The following is a 21,528-nucleotide window of genomic DNA, read 5'->3' on the forward strand; positions in this document are numbered from 1 at the left end:
TCTCACACACCAACTTTTGTCCTGTTCGGGTTAAGCATGAAGAGGTGGAAATCTGGAACCATTTTAGATCGGGCTAAACAGAATAGGCAGCAAGCAAGCTGTCATCCTGTTTCGTTTTCCTGACTGTCGTAAATACACCATGGAACAGAGTTTTAAGAGTGCTTTAACCACTGTAAGTTGTCAGAAAAAAACCCCTCATCTCTGACAGATCTAACCCAGAATTTTTATTGGAACCAGTAATACACGTTTTGGAGTTGTTGACTCGCTAACTGTGCAGTTTACTGTTCGAGGTGCAGCGACACCAATCCTGACCCGGACCCTAGTAAATGGAACAGATATGGCTCTAGTCTCAAACAAGTCTTTCCAGAAGACATTTCTTCAGTCTCTTATTAGTTATAAAAAGGCAATTTCCTCTCGACAGTAACTAAATTTTTAGTGGCTGACTCATTACAGTCTGGAATATCAACAAATGTGGCAACATTAAGTATAAAAAGAAACACCCTGAAAACGATGCCTCCCTGTTTGAAGGTGCTATACTTGGCCATGGACTGTGTTTCTGGAACTGGTTTGTTGCACGTGACAGCAAGAAGAAACTGATTTCACAGAGAACAAAGTCACAGAGCTGAACTTAAGTAGGAATGCTCACTTGACATGGGTTTTGATACGTACTAGTCCACACAGCTTGAATGAAAACAAAACTCACACCTTCGCGGTAACGCAGCGGTGATGCTCACCCACAGGGCCTCTTCCTCCTCGTAAGATCATCTCCAGGTTGCAGTGCTTTTAAACACCCACCACATGTGGGCTTTGGCAAACAGCCAGCTGCTGTCAGAGGCGAGGGATGGATCCAGCTATGGAAAACCTTTCATCACCATTCATTCCTCTCGAGCCGTTTTAAATCCTCTCGCGGTCACATCACGGCGTCTTATTCTCATCCTGCTTCATATCAATAACTGGCTAAACTCGCTTTACGTTTATTGCACCTTTAAGTCCCCAGTAGGTGGAAGCTTATATTGCCTGATATGGTTTGTATTGTTGCTTGACCACATTAAGAAATAGAACAGCCTCCAGAACTGTACATTTCTACAAGGAGAAATCACGTTTCGGGAACGCGAATTACAGCTGTCGCGGATCAGCTCTCGTCTCCGTCGTGCAACGACAGAGGGAAACTCCACAGTCCCTGCATGTGCTAGAACCTGCAGTGTTCTTCTTATTGCCATGAAAAAGTCAATTAAAATGACTCCTCTGGGAAATTACTTTCAATTGTGGAGTCATTATCACCCTCCAGACAGAACGCTGTGCTTCAGCCTGGGTCTTCTGCCATTCTCAATACGTAGAAGAGAGCAAATGTGTGTGTTTCACACACACATTGCCCCAGGTATATTTATCAGTGACCACGTGGCTTTTTCTCACTTTTCCTCTATGAAGCACGAACAGTCTGATCTCGATCTTCAGGTACGTCTCTAATTTCGTATGTTGAATGCAAACCTTGTTGCAGCCTCTCTGTTTAACCAAATCTTTGAACAGTTGAAAAAGAATAGCACCAGATGTATGAAAGAGAGGAAATGTCTGACCTAGTAGGAATAGATATATAAAGTAGAGCAATTCTTACAGTAAAAAGTTACGTCGTACAAAAAAGCAATGGAAAGTGATACCGAAGGACAAAAAAATCCATGCTGCATATAATAAGGGCAGAAGACAGGCAAAAGGGATTCTGCTCAAATAACCACAGTTTAATGGTGGAGCTGGACTTCCTCCAGGACCTCCCTGGCAGCAGCGCCAGGACACGGGGTGGTATGGGACTCTGAGCACTAACACACTCACCGACAAACTCGCGCAGCATTTCTCTGAGGTATATAGAAAGCATGACATTAACGTTTTGGACTCCTCATTCTTTCTTTGCACTATGATCTTTAGCTGGGGTTTCTCCCCACCCTCTTTTTCCCTCAGGGAAAAATGAAATCCCAGTTTAAGAGCTTCCTAGCATACCTCCTTGAACTCTCAAATCCACCTTGCATAGGCCAGTAATAAGAACACTGCAGCTCTGACAAATAAGTTACAGCAATATAACAGCTTTCCTCTTAATTTTCTTTTTTTTTTTTAAAGATATCTTCTCTATAATTTACACAAAGGGTTAACAGCCAGAGTTTAGGTTACTACAGTCCAGATGGGTGTCCTTTCAGTCTGTGATTCCAGGTGGAAGGCACTACTTCAACATACCACCGTATGCACCGCACGTGGTCCCGGGAGCACAGCTGGGCACTGTGTCTCCAGACCTGCAGACTGAAGGGCCTGGGGGAAGTCTTTGGAAATACAAATGGCAGTGGTTATCAGTCCAGTCTCTGTTTGCTGTCTCTTCTTGTGCTATGCAGTTTCCCCTGAAAACTCCTCAGTTGAGAGAGCGACGATTTGTCCTCAGAAGCTCTCGACAAAGCTCCCGGGGAAGAGGCCCGTCCTGCCGTTCCTCTGCAATGTCCCTTTGTACCAGCCATCCTCCCGTTTCTTGTGCACAAACACAATGTCACCTTCCTTCAGTTCGATCTCGGCCTCGCTCTGCGGAGGGTATGGGACCACAACGCGGTACCTTTGGAGAGAAAAAATGCAAAGACTTCATAGAATCATAGAATCAACCAGCTTGGAAGAGACCTCAAAGGTCATCGAGTCCAACCCTACTTGGTCATGATGGGAGCAACCAGGCATCACTTCCAGAGATCTTGGAAAAAAATCACTAAGTTACATTTTCTCAAGCCAGTTGTATCCAATGCAGCTACACTAGAGATCTTGGAAAAAAAATCACTAAGTTACATTTTCTTAAGCCAGTTGTATCCAATGCAGCTACATTTTCTACTAAAACTAAGTAAGACAGGGAGATTTCTGGCCAGGTTGGCTGGAGACTTGGCTAGAACGTGATCTGGAGCCATGACACGACAGCAGGAAGGTATTGTCCAGCCATTCACAGAGGTTCCCACTTCCAGCTGTGTGCTGAGCCTGCTCCAGGGACTCAGACACTTCATTCTAGTGCTGCATCTACCTTGCTGTAAGCATGCCCCTATGGGGACAGGCTGAGGGAGTTGGGGCTGTTGAGCCTGGAGAAGAGAAGGTTGTGTGGAGACCTCAGAGCAGCCTTTCCATATCTGAAGGGGCTCCAGGAAAGCCAGAGAGGGAATCTCAGCTAGGAGCTGCAGTGACAGGACAAGGGGCAATGGGGAAAAATTGAAGGAGGGAAAGTTAGGTTAGATATTAGTTTTCGCTGTGAGGGCGGTGAGACACTGGCCCAGGTTGCCCAGGGAGGCTGTGGCTGCCCCAGCCCTGGCAGTGTTCACAGCCAGGTTGGATGAAGCCTTGAGCAACCTGGTGTGGTGGGAGGTGTCCCTGCCCAGGGCAGGGGGTTGGGACTAGATGGTCTGTAAGGCCCATTTCAACCCTCAGAATTCTGTGGTTCTATGATCTTCAACTTGATCAAGTTGCTTGGGCTTGTGTATCCACTGTATGAGTCAGTTTGGTGTCATCTGCAAACTTGCTGAAAGTGTACTCAATCCCACTATGTCAATGTTGAAAATATTAGACTCATAGAATCATAGAATCATCAGGGTCGGAGGAGACCTCTAAGATCATCGAGTCCAGCCACTAACCTGTCACTGCTGGAATCCCTAAACCAGATCCTCCAGTGTCAGATTCAGACACCTCTTAACTACTTCCAGGGATGGGGACTCAACCACCTCCCTGGGCAATCTATCCCAGTGCCTGAACACCCTAACAGGGAAAACATTGTTCCTAAGATGTAGTCTGAATCTCAGTTGAATAGCACTGGTCCCAGTATGGACCTGTGAGGGACACCACTTGTCACCAATGCCCATTGTGATACTGAGCCATTGACCAGTACCCTCTGGATGTGACCGTCCAACCAATTTCTTATCCACCAAACAGTCCACCCATCAAATCCATCTTTCTCTAATTTAGAGACAAAGGTGTTGTGGGGGATCATGTCAAAGACCTTACAGACATCCAGATAGATGACACCTGTAGCTCTTCCCTCGTCCACTGTTGATGAAAAATGGGGCTTGCACTGCTCCCACTGCCTGTGATACCAGCAGAAGTTAGCTAAAGCAGTTCACATTTTTCTTATTATGCTTCTTGAGAATGTACTTTGGGTCCCTCAGACCCGGAAGAGAAGCTAAAATGCAGAGGTATCAAATGACTTGCAAAGCACTTTTCAAACCAACAGGGAGCCCCTGCTCTGAACCATTCACAGGGCTCTCTGGAAACTTAGTTTTCAAGTGTCACTTCATTTCAATGAAGTAATGATGTGTCTGATCTTCATATGGCCATTCTGCACTCAGGGCTTATCATCAGGCATCCTCCTGAGAGCACAGACTGGGCCCTTTTATATCAACGCACTTGTGCTCAGAGCAGGGAATATATTTCTGCTGCTCTGGTGTTTTTTCCTTCTGCACATGTACTTTTGCAGTCATCTGGCATTTGGTTAACAGTCAATTACTGTCTTGCTAATTGCAAAGTAATGAATATAGTAAGCTGGTTAAAAGATGCCAATTGATTACCTAAAGCCCATCGCCTGGGGATGAATATTTCCTCGATGGTTGCATGGCCACTGATGCCTCAGTCATGCCTGCAACAATGTATTTGTTTAAGATAATATCCTGTCCTTGGGGACTTAATTTGCCATGTCCTGGAGGTTGTGGACCACTCCCTGAGGCCATTCCTAGTGAGATGGTACCAAAGCAAAGTGGCAGTGACCCATTTGCTTTGCAGATATTACTCTAGTGACTGCAGCTCTGAAACTAGGGACTCCACTTGGACATAGCATTGACAATACCAACTTTGGCTCTATGTTTGGACATCTGCACAGGCAAACAACCCATTCTTTGGAAAAGCTCCATTTGGAGCAGGGGTTTTGCTCTAAAACCTAACTATGGCTTCTTTTTTTTTTAAATCTTGACACAGCAACACATTGATGTGGAAAATATGTGTGTTCAAGTGCCATCAAAAATATCTGCTGGTCCTCTCTGTCCCTTGGTTAATAAATCTAGTTGTCACTTCCTTCCTCTGTGGAAAAGCAAATAACAGAGGTTGAAACGTGTGCTGCTTGCTGGCTGCAGGAAAATGGTCTATCAAGCTCTCATCTGTGGAACTGCTACACTTACATTATGAAGCTTTGCCAATTACACCCATTATGCAAATGAATGCACACATTATTTCAAACACTCTGCTGTGGTGTTGATTAATTAAATTATCAGAGTGGAACAATTTTAGCTAAGATGATGCCAAGTATCAGATCTCACAAACTCTATGCGCAATCACAGCCCATCAGAGCTCTGCTCCAGGAACTCAGGAGGCTTCAAGAAAAAGGTCAGACCTCAACATCAGTTGAATGCTGTGATGGTACTCAATGACCCTTTGGGCAGATCAGGAAACAGGAACACAGGAAAAAGGTTGTGTCTTGGGCAGGGTCCCTCTAGAGACCCTGCTGGGACTGCCAGCACCTCGTGGCATACCTTAAGCACAGAGCCATCCTTTTAGAGCCAGACTACATCCTAGGAGTGATGAGCTGCTAGTCCCTAAATGGTTCACATGAAGAGAGAGATGACCACATTCACCAGGAATGTGCCCATCGTCAAAGGGGTTCCACACAGCATCTTCTTAGAGACTTAGAAAATTAAATCTCAGCCACTGCACTACAGAATGAGGTACTTTTTCCTATTTAACACACCCCAAATGCTATGGTCTAAATTTAATTAACTATGGTACCTCCCAGGATAGCACTGGGGAGGTTTCTGACGGAGTATCGAAATCTCAGCTATGAAGGACCTTGCAAATCGGTTAAGAAACCGTCTGTGAGAGATGGAAAAAGGTGAGATGCTTTTTCACTCGAGAGGCTTTGGAGGCAGCTGGGTGGGGGCTGCAGGGGCAGCAGCCTGGCACTGCTGCCGGCACAGGGTGCTGTGCGGCCCCTCTGCACCTCCAGGTGGCACCTCAGCCTCGCTTATCCCCTGGAAAGGAATCCAAGGACATAGATTAGCCATATTCTTTTGGCAGAAAATCTCTTTCTTCTCCCAGACATCCTCCCTCGCTCCCCAAAAGGCAGTCCTGGATGCTTCTATTTATAGCTCCCCTTTTTGCTTACCCTTTTGTCCACTCTTGGAGAAGATACTATAAAATTGTGGGATTTCTTAACACCAAAATCCTTCTTGCATCTTAGATGGATCTCAGCCTGCTCAATTTTGTCTGTGTCACATTGCACCTCTAAGTTACCAACTGTTGAAACCCCTAATTATCTGGGCAACAATCATGATGACAAGTGTGGCAATGACCTGTGCCTATTCTTAACACTGTTATCCTTGTCACTTTGTGGGGAGGTGTCCCTGCCCAGGGCAGGGGGTTGGGACTAGATGATCTCTAAGATCCATTCCAACCCCTGAAATTCTATGATTCTATGATTTGGTATTTTCTGTTGTAAATTGTACTCTCGGATAGTTACAGTTCTGCCAAATGCTAATCATTTTGGCCCAAATTCTCCACAGCAGTTGGCTGTAACAGGCTGAGGGTCCAACACTCAGCTCAATGGTCTCATCACTTCCAGGAATAACATGAAGGAGTTTTGCAGCACCAGCAGGACCCAGTTGAGGGCTTATACAAGCTCCCCATGTTTGGGAGCAAAGACTTGTCCTGTGGCCCTGCTGGTGAGTCAAGGATGGTGTTTCTCCAGAAAATCACCCACTTTCACCCAGGCCAATTCAAACCACCCAAAATGGCACATAACTACTAGAGGCTTGCATGAGCACTGAAGGTAAAATCTCTGCTGATTCATCCTCCAAGTTTTCCTAGCTCTGTGGGACCTCAGAAGTTGTATTTCTCCTCCTTTCTCAGCAATGGGCCCCTCTCATGCTTTTCTTTCAGGGGACAGACCTGATGTTGAACTTCCCCACTGCTAACTGCCATGGCATCCTTGAGTGGGGCACTTCATCCCCAGAGGGGACTGTCCAGGATGGGCAGTGGCCTGGGAAGGGTCCTTGCTCCCCGAGAGAAAATACATGAGGAGAGACTGCAAGAAGTATAAGCAAGGACAGGGGATGGGGTTTGCCTGAGCAGGTAAACCCCAGGGAGCTGGAGAGCAGGGTCAGGTGGAGGAAGCAGGAGGCTGATGGGAGAAAAACTGGGAGCTGAGGAAGAAATGGGACTGTTATGAAAACTGGAAGTATGGCTGCAGAGGGGGGCAGCTGTGCTGAGCTGAGAGAGCAAAGAGCCTTGGTGGGAGGGAGTCTGGGGCTGGGACATGGCATCCCGTGGGGCAGGAGACTGCATGGGTCTCCTGCTGGCACAGGGGATGAGGGTGGGATGGGGACTCTGGCAGCAGTTATTCCACTGAGCCAGGAATAGGTCCATCTTCTGTCAGCAAAGACATTGGAATCCCACTGTCCCCTGTCTTTATAGCACTTATCCTCACAGTCAGAAGAAACACCTCTCCCCACCAGCTCTCCCTTTGCTACTGAAATCTGGAAAGTGCAGCTAAGACTCCTAACCTCAAATAGTTGTCACATGATGGAAGTTCTGGTTTTGTTTCCTTTAAAGAATCAAAGTGATTTTAAATGTCATGTCTGTAGATGCATAAAGACATTTACTCCCTTAGCAGGAGTGTTTCACCCCCATGCAACTGAGATGAAAAATCAGGCAGCTAAAATCACCCTTGACTTCACTTTTGCTTCCATGCAATATACTCCTTCATTATTAAGATTTCATACCATTTTCCTGCCTCGTTGTTTCCTTTAAAGAATCAAAGTGATTTTAAATGTCATGTCTGTAGATGCATAAAGACATTTACTCCCTTAGCAGGAGTGTTTCACCCCCATGCAACTGAGATGAAAAATCAGGCAGCTAAAATCACCCTTGACTTCACTTTTGCTTCCATGCAATATACTCCTTCATTATTAAGATTTCATACCATTTTCCTGCCTCGTTCACAAGATAATTCTTTCATTATTATGATTTCATACCATTTTCCTGCCTCGTTCAGTGCACAAGATACTCCTCTGGATGTGAGTCAAGGCTCTGACATGGAAGCCACACCATCTTTTGTGGAGGTTGGAATATCTCTAGCAAGTGGCCGCGATGAAACTCACTGAGTAATGGAGAGGTGAGGAAAGTGGCTCCTCTGACTCCTCCAGCTGCAAAGCCTCATGCCACACTTTCCACAGAGTGAGACTCATCTCACGCACCCCTGGCTGCGTAGGAGCCTCTTGTCTGGTCTAAATGACTCATGCAGGCTCTGTCAGTGTGCACAAGCATTGAGCAGTATTGATCAGAACTGGTCAGTAATAAAGGGCTGGACTCAGGCCTGGACACTGACCAAAAAACCTCTAAAATACAGAATATCTGATCACTGAGTAAATATGAGTATCCAGGACATGGATGGACCCAGACGAACTTAAGAAAATGAATGTACAATGAGGCAGATGAGGTCTGCAGGGCTAACCTTCAATCCAGTCCCATTTAGGGTATTTGGATGCTTAATGCAAATTCCAGTTTGTTGAAGTATCATACATTAAGGACAGGTTTCAGGAGTCCAGAAATGTGACTCCTACAGGTCCCTTATGTCTTAGGGACACACAATTAGTTTCAGGGCAGAATGGATAATCAGTGACAATGAAGCATCTTGCCCAGTTATCATTGCTGTTGTTTATCACTGAAGGTCTCATTCTTCATCCTTTTACTAGCAAATTGCAGAGACCTGCAAAGCACCTCTGCAAGTCAGAACCCACTTCTCCATATTGTAGAATCATAGAATCATAGGATTTTAGGGGTTGGAATGGACCCTAGAGATCATCCAGTACCAACCCCCTGCCCTGGGCAGGGACACCTCCTCACTAGATCAGGTTGCTCAAGGCTTCATCCAACCTGGCTGTGAACACTGCCAGGGTTGGGGCAGCCACAGCCTCCCTGGGCAACCTGGGCCAGTGGATCACCACCCTCACAGGGAAACACTTTTTCCTAATATCTAACCTAATTTCCCCTCCTTCAATTTGTCCCCATTGCCCCTTGTCCTGTCCCTGCATCTCCTAACACAGAGTCCCTCTGCAGCTTCCCTGGAGCCCCTTCAGCTCCTGGAAGGTGCTCTGAGGTCTCCACACAACCTTCTCTTCTCCAGGCTGAACAGCCCCAACTCCCTTAGCCTGTTTTCATAAAGGAGACATTCCAGTCCTCTTAGCAACTTGGTGTCCTCCTTTGGACTTGCTCCAACAGTTCCATGTCCTTCTAATGTTGAGGGCGCAACAAAATATTACAGTGCCTGAATCAGCAGCCTTAGAAGAACAAATCTCAGCTGGGTCTTTTCTCCTTCTGCTGGGAATATTGCAGGATTCAATTTCTGACATGGTTAATTCTAGTTTCTCAGTCCTGAGGCAGCTATCCCTAGTTAGAGAAGCACTTAACCATGTGCATACATGTCACTGTTCAGTCAGGAATTACTCCAGGGGTCATTTCTCTAGTATCACTTTCCTGGAATGAAAAGAACCCTCTCTTTGCTTTCCTTTTTGGCAAAGAAGATATACATGCACAACAAAATTGAAGTCAATGGGCGTTAAGCACATGCTTGAATGCTTCTTTGAATTGGGAGCTCAGTTTCTAACGTGGCAGTGATTTGTAGAAAGATCCATGGAAACATGGAGGGATCTATTTTAAAGGTTGAACTTATCGCTCCCATCTTATTCCGTCGTGGTTACACCTTGCTTGAAAGCTCCATGAAAACCACAGAAATACAGCACAGACATGCCAGTCATGACAGTAAGTCTGGGCACAGCTGCTTTATCAAAATAGGACAGGGCAGAATTAGTGGCAGTTACTATAAAAGAGTCAACAACGCGTGACATGTTTTACTCAGGTTCGCAGCTGGGAACGGGGCCAGGAGTGAGGGGAACATGACTCACACACACACACACACACACACACACACACACACACACACATGCACACTCAGCTCTCCTGTTTGGCTTAATGTACAGTCATATTTTCTTGAAGGGGGATGGCAAGGGAAGGATTTTGTTTTGGCACTGCTAGGCACACAGCACACCCCTCTCTCGGTGGGATGTGGGCAAGTGTCTGGCCCAGAGTCTCCTCCCCACACTGCACCCCTGTACTGCTCCTGTTTCTTGCATGAGCAGGAACTTGGATGGAACAGTGGGTGGAAAAGAGTGTGTGGGGCACACACAGCCTGATGGGGTATTTCCTTGGCAGTCAGTCATGGCAACACAAAGTGACAAGGACACCACCTGGGAAATTTCTCCGCTCTGCTGCTCGGACTGCTGGATGCTTTATGGCAGAAAGCAGCTGAAGGAAGGTGGTTTTATAAACTGATAGTGGGGAAACTACACCCAGAAGGCAGAGATGGGCTCTGACTATCCCAGCAAACCAGTTAAATATGAAAGGCTAAATGACAGGAGAGCGAGAAGCAATTTCTTTTCTAATCCAGCCATCCATAACCAGGTTTTGGAATAGCAAGAAGGGGAAGATAATTGTTTTCTTCACTCTGCTCAAACAAAAAAAACATAGAATCATCAGGGTTGGAGGAAACCTCTAAGATCATCGAGTCCAACCATTAACCTTTCACTGCTGGAACCCCTAAACCCTAAACCAGATCCTCCAGTGTCAGATCCAGATGCTTCTTCAACACTCCCAGGGATGGTGACTCCACCACCTCCTGAATGAGAGGAAGCCTTGAACAAATGAGAGCATAAAAATTAACAGCACCTCAAGCTCACTTCACCTTCATTTCTACCTGGCTGCAACTCCCAGGAAGGCTGTGCTGTCTGTCAGGCAGCAGAATAGGCAATTCTTCCCTTAACTTGTGTGTGTCGAGCTGTGAGCAACCAGAGCCTTTTAATCCCCATCTGATACAGCTACTGGCATGACCACTCGGGTTTGATCTCTAACCTGGATGTGGCAAGTGCTGGAGCTGCAAGCCAACCTCTAAAGGAGAAGTAGCAATGCTCTGCTGCCTGCATGAACCTCATTCTGAATGCTGTAAATATTAAGGAATGTGCTACTTCTTCCAACCTTTCAGTGCTCTGTCTCTGTGTGCACAGATGGGCGTTGGGAGACAGAAAGCCAAGTACAGCTAAGTGTACTGAAATGCTTTGCAGCTTTGTAAAATTTCATCCAGCATCTGAATCTGTTTATCTAACCTTTTTTTCCCCCCCTCTCCTCCCTTTTCTTTCTCAGAGAATTGCTCCTACTGTGTAGATGAAATGCACCAAAGTGCAAACAAGCAAAATGTTGGAGCTGAGTGACGTTGACGGCAAGTTGCTCCATTGCCAGATGTGAAAAGAACAAGTGGTTTCAAAACCCTAATTTGTTTTTAAAAAAAAGTATAATTTGGTACTTCTGCGAAATCTGATGATTTAATGAGCACAGATGGATGTGGGATGAATTTCTAGAGACAAGTGTTTAATGTATCTGCTCAGATTATTCCAGGACTGAGCATTATCCTTCCTAGTGCATGAAGGTAATTAATATTTCCCATTATGGGCATGAAAAAAACCCATATGATCAGTTAAGGAATGCAGATACACCGATGATATGGAAGTTAATTCATAAATCAATTAGAGAATCTTGCCTGCTGTGTATAATTAGGGCTACTTCAATTATAGCTTATTTTTGGATTTAAGACTTAGGAATTAAAATGCTTAAAATCAGAGTAAGTTCCTTACCATCCTATACTGCAACTGGAAGCATTTACTTGGTTTTAGCAGTCTAAATCTATTTACTCCTGATTCCACAGCTAAGAAAATGCAGCTAACCTATGTCTTTCTGATTCTGCAGCTAATCCATGTTTCTCTGGTCCTATTCTGCCACTTAAAATGGTCATCAGTTACATGTTTCCCTATCTGGATCACCCTGAGTTGGACTGAAGAGTTTGTAGGATATGGGACTGGCCCTGGTATATTAAATAATGTGTGTGGAGTTCTCTACAGTGAAGCTTTTAGAGAAGCACCTGAGCAGCAGCTCTGGAGACTTCAAGGGGCTGTTCTTCCTGGCTCTTTTCTTGGCTACATTTAACTAAAGGTGCAGCATTTCACTGATTTAGTTACACTGGTGCTAAATCTGGTTTATATTGATTTAGCTTTTCTTATAGCATTAATCTAAACTGATGTAGACCAAATTAAGTGTGCCTAAATAGGGATTGGTTTTTCACTCCTTTTGCTAAATTGCTTTTTCATGGATTTTAAGGACAAGAGACTACTGTGATAGTCTCCTCTCACTGCCTTCATTACAATGCTGGAGGACTTGCCTGTATTTATTTCTGCTTCAGCTCTAATACCTGCACTTGAACAACAGCATCTCTTTTAGACAAATGCCAAATCTAGAGTAAGAATATTCCTGTGTCTGTCCTGATTGCAGTCTCTTACAGACTGCTACCAAGCCATTCGTAACCCTGCTCTTTTCCAGGTCTACCAGAGCTCCCTGTACCTCTGACTGCAAGCATAGAGTTTTAAATCTTTAATTGTTCTTGTGATGTTATTTTGAGACAACTCCACTTTGCCTCAGATTTGTCTCTTCTGAAATATACTGTCACTCTGTGTTGTCCTTACCAATAAGTTAAGTCTGCCCTCTTCATCACCTACCTCCCACTTCAGTCCTCCCTTCTGCAGCAGCCAAGACTTTATGTTGGACAGTACAGGTCCAAGACCCAACTCTCATTGGGCTAAACTCCTTACAGAAACAATCGTTTTCTAGAGATTTCTGATCTAGGTTTAGATTTGATGTCAGTGAATCAGTTTTCAATCCACTTAGTATCTGTTGGGTCAATTGTGTAAGGTTTACTCAGCAAGAGGTTTTAGGGTGACACACCAGATGGCTTGGAAAAGTTTAAATATGCTATGGTGTCATTGTCACCTCCCCAAACAAATTCCAACCTGCACTCAGTAAACACTGTGTAAGGTATGAGCTGCCCTGTAGTATCCCATATTATGACCTGCATCACCTGGTCTATGACCCCAACTGGATTCAGGCTTGCCCAGTCCATTCTCTTCAGCTTCTTTCATATATTCAGACAAGAATTCTTTCCTTCAAACTTCTGCAACTTCAGTGTTGTCTCAAAACTGGTTTAAATACCAACTCAAAGGAGTTCCTTAAACTGCTTTTTTGAAAAGTCTTTGATGTTTTGTAAAAAACATTTTCTCCTCAATCGCATTCTGAGTAGAAAGCAGTTCAATAGCATTGTAGCTGTACATTACCAATTCCCTTCCCAGTCCTCAAACTGCAGCCTTGTGGAAAAAATTGACTTGAAACCAACATGAGTGTGCACATGGAGACCTAGCTCTTTTCTATGCCCCTGTTCCCAGTCAGTTACCTCTCTCTCCACCTGCTTCGGTATTTTGATGTTCCTACTCCACTCAGCACTCGTGAGACCCACCTGGAATACTGCACACAGTTCTGGTGCCCTCAACATAAGAAGGACATGGAACTGTTAGAGCAAGTCCAGAGGAGGCCACCAAGTCGCTAAGAGCACTGGAGCATCTCCCCTGTGAGGACAGGCTGAGGGAGTTGGGGCTGTTGAGCCTGGAGAAGAGAAGGTTGTGTGGAGACCTCAGAGCACCTTCCAGGAGCTGAAGGGGCTCCAGGGAAGCTGCAGAGGGACTCTGTGTTAGGAGCTGCAGTGATAGGACAAGGGGCAATGGGCACAAATTGAAGGAAGGGAAATTTAGGCCAGATATTAGGAAGAAGTCTTCCCTGCGAGGGTGGTGAGACACTGGCCCAGGTTGCCCAGGGAGGCTGTGGCTGCCCCAACCCTGGCAGTGTTCACAGCCAGGCTGGAAAAAAAAATCTGGTGGGAGGTGTCCCTGCCTAGGGCAGGGGGTTGGGACTGGATGATCTCTCAGGTCCATTCCAACCCATAAAATTCTTTGATTCTATGATTCTTTTGGGGTTTGAAAAGTCAGTTACTCTACCAAAGTGCAGAACAGGCTGCTGAAGTGAACTCACTGGTACATCCCCTTCTAGAAATGAGCTACATTTTTGGCAACAGGTCACTGAAGATGGCCATACCTGTAAGCATCCTAAACAAGAAGAATTTGAAACAGCCTTTTGTTATTGCAGAACAGGACAGAAAGGGCTTTGATGAGCACACTTGTAACCCCCAGGTGGGACATAACATGTCAACTCCAAAAGTGTATTAAAACATAGGGACCCCACTTAAAAAGATTTGCCAACAGCATTTACACCATTTGGGCTGAGAAAGCACTGATGTCCTCTAGAGTTAGACGGAGCTTGCATGGGGTCATGGACAGGTGCTGCTCACCAGTTTTTTAAACCTGCACTGTGTGCTGCTCTTGGGAAACAACAAGCCCAAGGCTGGGGGAGGAGTGGGGACAGAGGTGTTGTCACAAAGGGACTTGACAGTGCTGGTAGCACAGCTTAGTGGGATGAGGAAGGGCTGAGGGAGTTGGGTTTGTTTAGCCTGGAGAAGAGGCTCAGGGGTGACCTCCTGGCTCTCTGCAACTCCCTGCCAGGGTTGGAGAGGGGTAGGGGATGTGTGGCCTGCCATGGCTGCAGGGAGAGGACTAGAGGGAATGGCCTTGAGCTGAGCCAGGGCAGAGTCAGATTGGATGTGAGGAGAAATGTTTTCCCTGTGAGGGTGTTGAGGCACTGGGATATTGCCCAGGGAGGTGATGGAGTCACCATCCCTGGAGTGTTGAAGAGGCATCTGGATGTGGCACTGGAGGATCTGGTTTAGGGTTTAGGGTTTCCAGCAGTGACAGGTTAATGGTTGGACACAATGATCTGAGAGGTCTCCTCCAGCCTTGATGGTTCTATGATTCTAAATGATTATTAATGGGCAGGTGCATGTAATCCCTGTTTTCCTAAAAGACAGCTGAGCCACCTACAGTCAATCCACAGAGCAGCAAAACTGCAACAACCCTTGACCTAGTTAAACTTGCAGCCCTCCCCCAAACACTCCCTGAGGATGCAGGAGATACACAGCTTACCTTTCCCGGGGCAAAGGCTTGGGCTCTGGCCGAATAGCTGCCATGGAAGAGAGGGGTGGTCTGGCAGGAGAAGGGATAGAAAAATTCAAATCCAAGGAGCCTGTTTTCCTGTGCAGAGGCTCCAGCCCCATGGCTCCTTGCATTTCACTCTCGATAGGGCATGAGCCAGCTCTGCCGTGGCTGGAGAGGGAGGAGAGCTCAGGTCCCACTGCCCCTTGCAGAACTCCTTCGATGGCTGTCTGGGCATCATGAGTGGGAGACACAGACGGTGGGGAACGTGACTTCTTTTTTGTTGATGCTCCTGCTAGAAGTTTCAATAGCCCACTCTTCTTCTCCTTCTGCAAAGGAACCAAACAAAATATGGGCAGTGAGCAGACACACCAATTTCCATTGCTTTTCTTTTGGTAAATCTTAATGTGTGTGGCAGGAACCTCTCAAAACTGCCATAACTAGAGGTAGATCCAGGTAGAACTTGAGCTTTCTGTAAGAAAGATCCTGTGAAAATCCCTCCCCATTCAACCCCATGGTTTCAACTCATTCAGCAGAGTATGGACCAAACATACTGCAAAGATTATCTCCATCTCTAAATCTATCCAAGCAGTGATTATGTGCCTTTTGAAATAGTGCAGCTGCAGTGGGACAGGCAAGGTACAAACTCCCCATACAGAGAAGACAGCAATAGGAGTGCTGCCCTCTCTCTTCCAGGAGATTTCTGTCCCTCAATAGAGAAACACCTCACAAGGAAGAAATCAGGACCTATGGCTAAAAACCTCCATGGGGAAGCACAAGGGGCTGAAGAGAGATTTCAGGTCCCAGCCCATTGCAAGAGAAGCATTCATCACTACTGTCTCATTTATTACCTGATGGAGATTTACTGTAGGGAGAATGGAAGCACAAGACAGTGGTGTTATAACTCTTTCCAGCCCATGCTTCCCTTCATGTCCTGCATCAGCACAGCAGTGATGTGTCTCCCTCCAGAAGTGGGTCACTTCTCCTCATGTGCTGAGGTAAAACTTGATGTTTGAAGATAGACCACAAAACTGACAACTGGCAATGGTAATGGCAGTGCATGGGAGGTTTCAAAGTTCTACAAGGGTTTCTGATCCAGAAGAAAGAAGATAACTGCACCCTTTCAATTAATGTGAGAAAGAAAACGTTCAGCCTACATCTGACCTTGTGGGCTTTGTATCAGTGAGAAATCCTGCTGCACATTTGCCTCAAGCACACCCAAATACCGAATCTTATGGCCTTCATCTTGAGAGATTTTTGAGTTGAGGGTTTGTGTGCAGAAGCTGTCCATGCTCTGGTACATGCTGCACAGAGCTAGGCTAGAGTTGCAGCTAGAAATGCTGTGCAATAAATTTTCCATTAAGAAAAAATGATACAGGGAGTTTTGCAAAAGGTCTATTAGATTTCTTCCTCTTTTGTCAGAACTGCGAGCCATTACCAAAGACTATTTTCAGAGACTCAGGGCTGTGAAGTTTAGCTGTATTTGATAATTTGTTCAATAATAGGATCCCAGGGGATAAAATCAAACCCAGCAACTGCAAGACTTATGGAACAGAAGCTATGCCTCTGTCTTCAAGCAGGAACAGTCTTTGCAAATACAAACCAGTAATTTATTTATTCTCAGTAGACAAAATGTCCCATGCAAGGTTTAAAGTTATGCTCTTTTATGTTCTGACTGCTGGAGTGAGTTCTCAAAGCAGCTTTAAAGAATAGGAGGGCTACATTAAAATAAACATAAACTGTTAGAAGATGCCTGGATTCACTATAGTAAATGTACTTGGAATATCTGCTATCCCCGTTTCCAAAGTTCTTGTTTGCTTTCTTTAACTGTCACAGGCTGGTAAGAAAACAGAAATACCTTAGATGTTAAGACACAGAAGAGCTAAAAGGAAGCACAGTTGTCACAGAGCCAACATCCACTGGTTTTTGAAGAATAGAATCCTAACTGTGCATCCAGATCGTGTCTCCTGCACACCACTGGTTCTGTTTAAAAGGACACTTATCACTTATAGGCTGAAAGGATCCATCCTACCAAGATTTTCACACAGGCAGAATCATAGAATCATAGAATTTTAGGGGTTGGAATGGACCTAAGAACAACTAGCCCCAACCCCCTGCCCTGGGCAGGGACACCTCCCACCACACCAGGTTGCTCAAGGCTCATCCAACCTGGCTGTGAACACTGCCAGGGTTGGGGCAGCCACAGCCTCCCTGGGCAACCTGGGCCAGTGTCTCACCACCCTCACAGGGAAAACTTCTGCCTGAGATCTAACCTAAATTTCCCCTCCTTCATTTTATCCCCATTATCCCTTGTCCTGTCCCTGCAGCTGCTAATACAGAGTCCCTCTGCAGCTTCTCTGGAGCCCCTTCAGCTCCTGGAAGGTGAGGTGCTCTGTCCACACAACCTTCTCTTCTCCAGGCTGAAAGCTAAGGGAGTCTGGCCATACGGTACCATCAGGCCAAAAATAGTAACTAAACTCCCCTGGAAACAATAGAAAGCTAGACCAAAAATGGGTTCAAATTGAAGGAGGGGAAATTTAGGGTAGATATTAGGAAAACATTTTTTCCTGTGAGAGTGGTGAGACACTGGCCCAGGTTGCCCAGGGAGGCTGTGGCTGCCCCAACCCTGGCAGTGTTCACAGCCAGGTTGGATGAAGCCTTGAGCAACCTGGTGTGGTGGGAGGTGTCCCTGCCCAGGGCAGGGGGTTGGGACTGGATGATCTCTAGGGTCCATTCCAACCCCTAAAATTATTCTATGATTCTGTGAAATGTCCTGGCTAAACATCTTTCCCCGATAGGAATGAACCATTGTGGAGTCTATGTCATGTATGCAGCATGGCATTTACCTGAAACCCCAGACAAAAATACTTCAGTGTTTCTCCCACTCTAATGAAGATATACAGTTGCTGTCATCATTATATGAAATTTTAAAGCTCTTCATGAAACGGCAAAACTCTCCTTTCCCCGTGGCACACTGAGACAATAACTCTAATGATCTCAGCATCCTGTGTCAATATGCATTTGCAGGTGTCCAAAGGTCAGTGACAGAATACAATGGCCATTGTGGGGCTCTGGAGAAACAGCTATTGTGCAGCAGTGAGCACTTTGAGCCCCTGTAATTGGCAGCTTTGCACATGCAAAATAACGATGTGAACTAAAGCCCTGTATAACCAACCATTAATATTCCTATGTGGTAGCAGCTTTGCTAATTTTTGCTTCTGATTAAAACATCCTGGCAAAATTTCCCTAGAAAAACCTTGTGTAACTTAGAGCATTCAAGGCACAAATGCAAAAATATTTGGGAGGAAGGAGGTGCCTATACTCACACCCATCTGCACATTAGAAGGCAGATGAGTCTGGCAGACATTCAATTTGGTTTACAAGAATGGATTCCACTCTACAGGGTTAGCCCTGGCATAATTTCTACACTTAAGCTACCACCCCTCTGATAAGAAAAAGCTATAATGAACTTGCTGATGTAGCTTTTGTTCTGCTTTAACAAAAGGAAAAATAACAAATTGATTTTTGTAGCTCCCACTGAGCATTTTACTCAACTTTGGAAACTAAGGTGTGTGGTCTCTGAAGAGAGAAGATGACTTAATTCAATTGCTAAGCCTAGTCTAAACCTAAGCAGTTCCATCCTTCCAGCCATGGCCTTGGGCAAGGTATTTAGACGTGAACCAATACCAACCACATGGAGATTAGACAGCACATCCAGCTCCTTCTCCCTTTGAGTCTGGCTCTCAGCCTGCTGGTGTCACATGGCCAGATCCTCCGCTGATGCTGCTGAGAGCATCGCAAGCAAAACAAGAACTGGCATGAGCTGATAATTTACTGTGATGTCTTTCATGAGAAACATTGGATTTAAACTTCTTGTGATCAGCAATGCAACCTAACCCACTCCATACCTCCTCCCCCTAGCTGTAAAATGGGACTAAGTTAAAACTCCTCTTTGTGCTGTGGGAATCACTTAATGATTCCAGTGTTTTAAAAGCTGTACATTTCTTTGGGAGCAACTGATCCTTTTCCATGGCTTTTTTTTCCATTAAAAAGAATGTTTGGAACGGGATGTTAGTATTCAGCCTCGGTAGTGATTTATTGCGAGTGTCCAAGTATTATGAATTCATTTAATATTTAGTGTAATAGCAGCCATCCTTCAGGAGAAATGAACATTTATCTGTCTGTCCAAGACAGACCTTCAGCAGGTTCACTGTAAATCAATGCAGCATTAATGGGCATAAATGCTGCAGAGAAATCCACACCCACTGGTTACAGACTCTGTCACTTTTGGAACGAGATAAGAAGTTTATAGAGGACATATCTGATGACTTTGAGGATTTAAGTTTTTGACTGAAAAGAAAAAAAAGCTGATTTACTTTGTTTTTCATTCCAGCCAATGGAATCCTGGGCTGCATCCACAGGAGTGTGGGCAGCAGGTCAAGGGAGGTGATTCTCCTCCTCTGCTCTCCTGGGACCCACCTGGAATACTGCACACAGTTCTGGTGTCCTCAGTGTAAGAAGGACATGGAATTGTTGGAGCAAGTCCAGAGGAGGCCACGAAGTTGCTCAGAGCACTGGAGCATCTGCCCTGTGAGGACAGGCTGAGGGAGTTGGGGCTGTTGAGCCTGGAGAAGAGAAGGTTGTGTGGAGACCTCAGAGCACCTTCCAGGAGCTGAAGGGGCTCCAGGGAAGCTGCAGAGGGACTCTGTGTTAGGAGCTGCAGGGACAGGACAAGGGGCAATGGGGACAAATTGAAGGAGGGGAAATTTAGGCTAGATATTAGGAAGATGTTTTCCCTGTGAGGGTGGTGAGACACTGGCCCAGGTTGCCCAGGGAGGCTGTGGCTGCCCCAACCCTGGCAGTGTTCACAGCCAGGTTGGATGAAGCCTTGAGCAACCTGTACTGGTGGGAGGTGTCCCTGCCCAGGGCAGGGGGTTGGGACTGGGTGATGTCTAAGGTCCATTCCAACCCCTAAATTCTATGATTCTATGATGATTCACATTATTGTTTTCTAGGAAATCTACTCAAACAGCTGTGTAATAATTGAGCTTTCTTTGTCTAGTAGCTACATTTCCAACTGACTGCAAACTGTGTTTGACATCCCAACCTGCTGAATCTGCCAAGGTCAGACCTTCACATCTGTGTTGATGGATGGATTTGCAGTATGGACAGCACTTCTCCCTTCTCCTGGTTCCTGCCCACATGTTTGACTGAATTTAAATCATCATCTTTTTGTTGCTCAGGTTTTACTCCAGGAGGTTCAGAGTCAAAACGTCCAGACCATTAATTTCAGAAGGATTCAAAGGAAAGGAAGAGAACAAAATTAGCCCTTTTAAATAACTTGTTTCTAGTTAAGGGAAAAAAAGGACTGTGAACACAGACAGCATAGACAGGTCAGAATCTCTTCTCTAGCAAAGCCTCCACTTGAGACTCTGTTCCTACAGTGTAGCACGAAGGAATCTCAGAGGAAATCAGCCTCTAGCAGCATGAGAATTTGATGAGCAGCACTTCTGTGACCCTGAGGCATACACCTAGGGAAGTCAGCAATTGGACAGGTGCAAGTTCCCCTGGATATGTCACTGGGGGAATGTTTGGAAAAGCGAATACAAAAGTCTGAGCTACAGAACTCACGAAGGATTAGATCAAAATTGAAGTCTCTGATATGTAAATGTTGAAATATTTTGCTTCATGGTAATTGGGGATGATTTTTCCCCTCATTAATAACCTCACTTGAAGATAATAACTAGCTCTTCTCTTTTTTTTGTCTCAGAGATGAGATGAGCACAGAATGCAGCTCCTTCATTGATGACTGGGTGATAAGAGAGACTCCTGTCTGCAAAGCAATAAACATTCCATAACCCAAATACCAATTATATATTGCCTATATTAATGCAGATATATATTTTTTATACCACCCTAATACACAGAACGTTTTGGTTCAGTTTTCTTCATCTGCAGCTCCTGATGCTTAATTTTCTTCCTATCCAAGTTCATTAAATAAATGAGAAAACCTTACTGCAGCTGATAGAAAAGCTGTCTCCAGTCATGGAAATGAGGTAATTTCTCATGCAACACCAGTTACATCAATAGATAAGAAAGCCAGAGGGAGAAGAAAGGTTTCATTTAAAAAGGAAGAAAAAAAGAAACAAAACTGTTTAAATGCTGCCCTGAGCCCTACAGAACAAATGAGCAGCTCATCTATCAGTCAGTACCCTCAAACCACCACGTGTATTGCTTGTTTGACTTGGTCAATGCTTGTTTGAGTAAATTTAAGTTGGTGTCTGCAGAATGGTGCATTTTTCTTCTGATTCCAACTTGGTTTTATGTCTTTGAGGGGGAAAAAGCTGTTTGGGATTTTTAAAGCTGTAAAATTATGTGACTTGAGGTTCTGGTAATTATTTAAAAGGCACAAATCCCCCACCAAACCAGCACTATCTCAAAAGAAAGTTTCAGGTCTGGGATCATAGAATCATAGAAATATAGAATTTAAGGGTTCGAATGGACCTGAGAGATCATCCAGCCC

The 21,528-nt window shown here is 45.2% G+C and overlaps 1 protein-coding gene across 1 annotated transcript; it reads right to left on the reverse strand.

Annotated features, from left to right (window-relative positions):
* Positions 1 to 2,096: 2,096 nt before the first annotated feature.
* On the reverse strand, positions 2,097 to 15,328 carry LOC103806875 (SH3 domain-containing RING finger protein 3-like). The gene is made up of 2 exons (XM_009079584.1): positions 14,997 to 15,328; positions 2,097 to 2,584 (listed from the first exon to the last, which is right to left on the reverse strand). The coding sequence occupies exons 1-2, from the start codon at positions 15,137 to 15,139 to the stop codon at positions 2,416 to 2,418; spliced, it is 312 nt and encodes a 103-aa protein (XP_009077832.1). The 5' UTR covers positions 15,140 to 15,328; the 3' UTR covers positions 2,097 to 2,415.
* Positions 15,329 to 21,528: the final 6,200 nt, after the last annotated feature.

Source organism: Acanthisitta chloris, unplaced genomic scaffold, assembly GCF_000695815.1.
Source record: "Acanthisitta chloris isolate BGI_N310 unplaced genomic scaffold, ASM69581v1 scaffold25947, whole genome shotgun sequence".
Classification (NCBI taxonomy): domain Eukaryota; kingdom Metazoa; phylum Chordata; class Aves; order Passeriformes; family Acanthisittidae; genus Acanthisitta; species Acanthisitta chloris.

Coding starts and splice junctions, on each gene's coding strand:
- LOC103806875 (XM_009079584.1), bottom strand. CDS start 15,139: ATGCAAGGAGCCATGGGGCTGGAGCCTCTGCACAGGAAAACAGGCTCC. Junction 2,585..14,996: donor AAGCCTTTGCCCCGGGAAAG/GTAAGCTGTGTA, acceptor TTCTCTCCAAAG/GTACCGCGTTGTGGTCCCAT.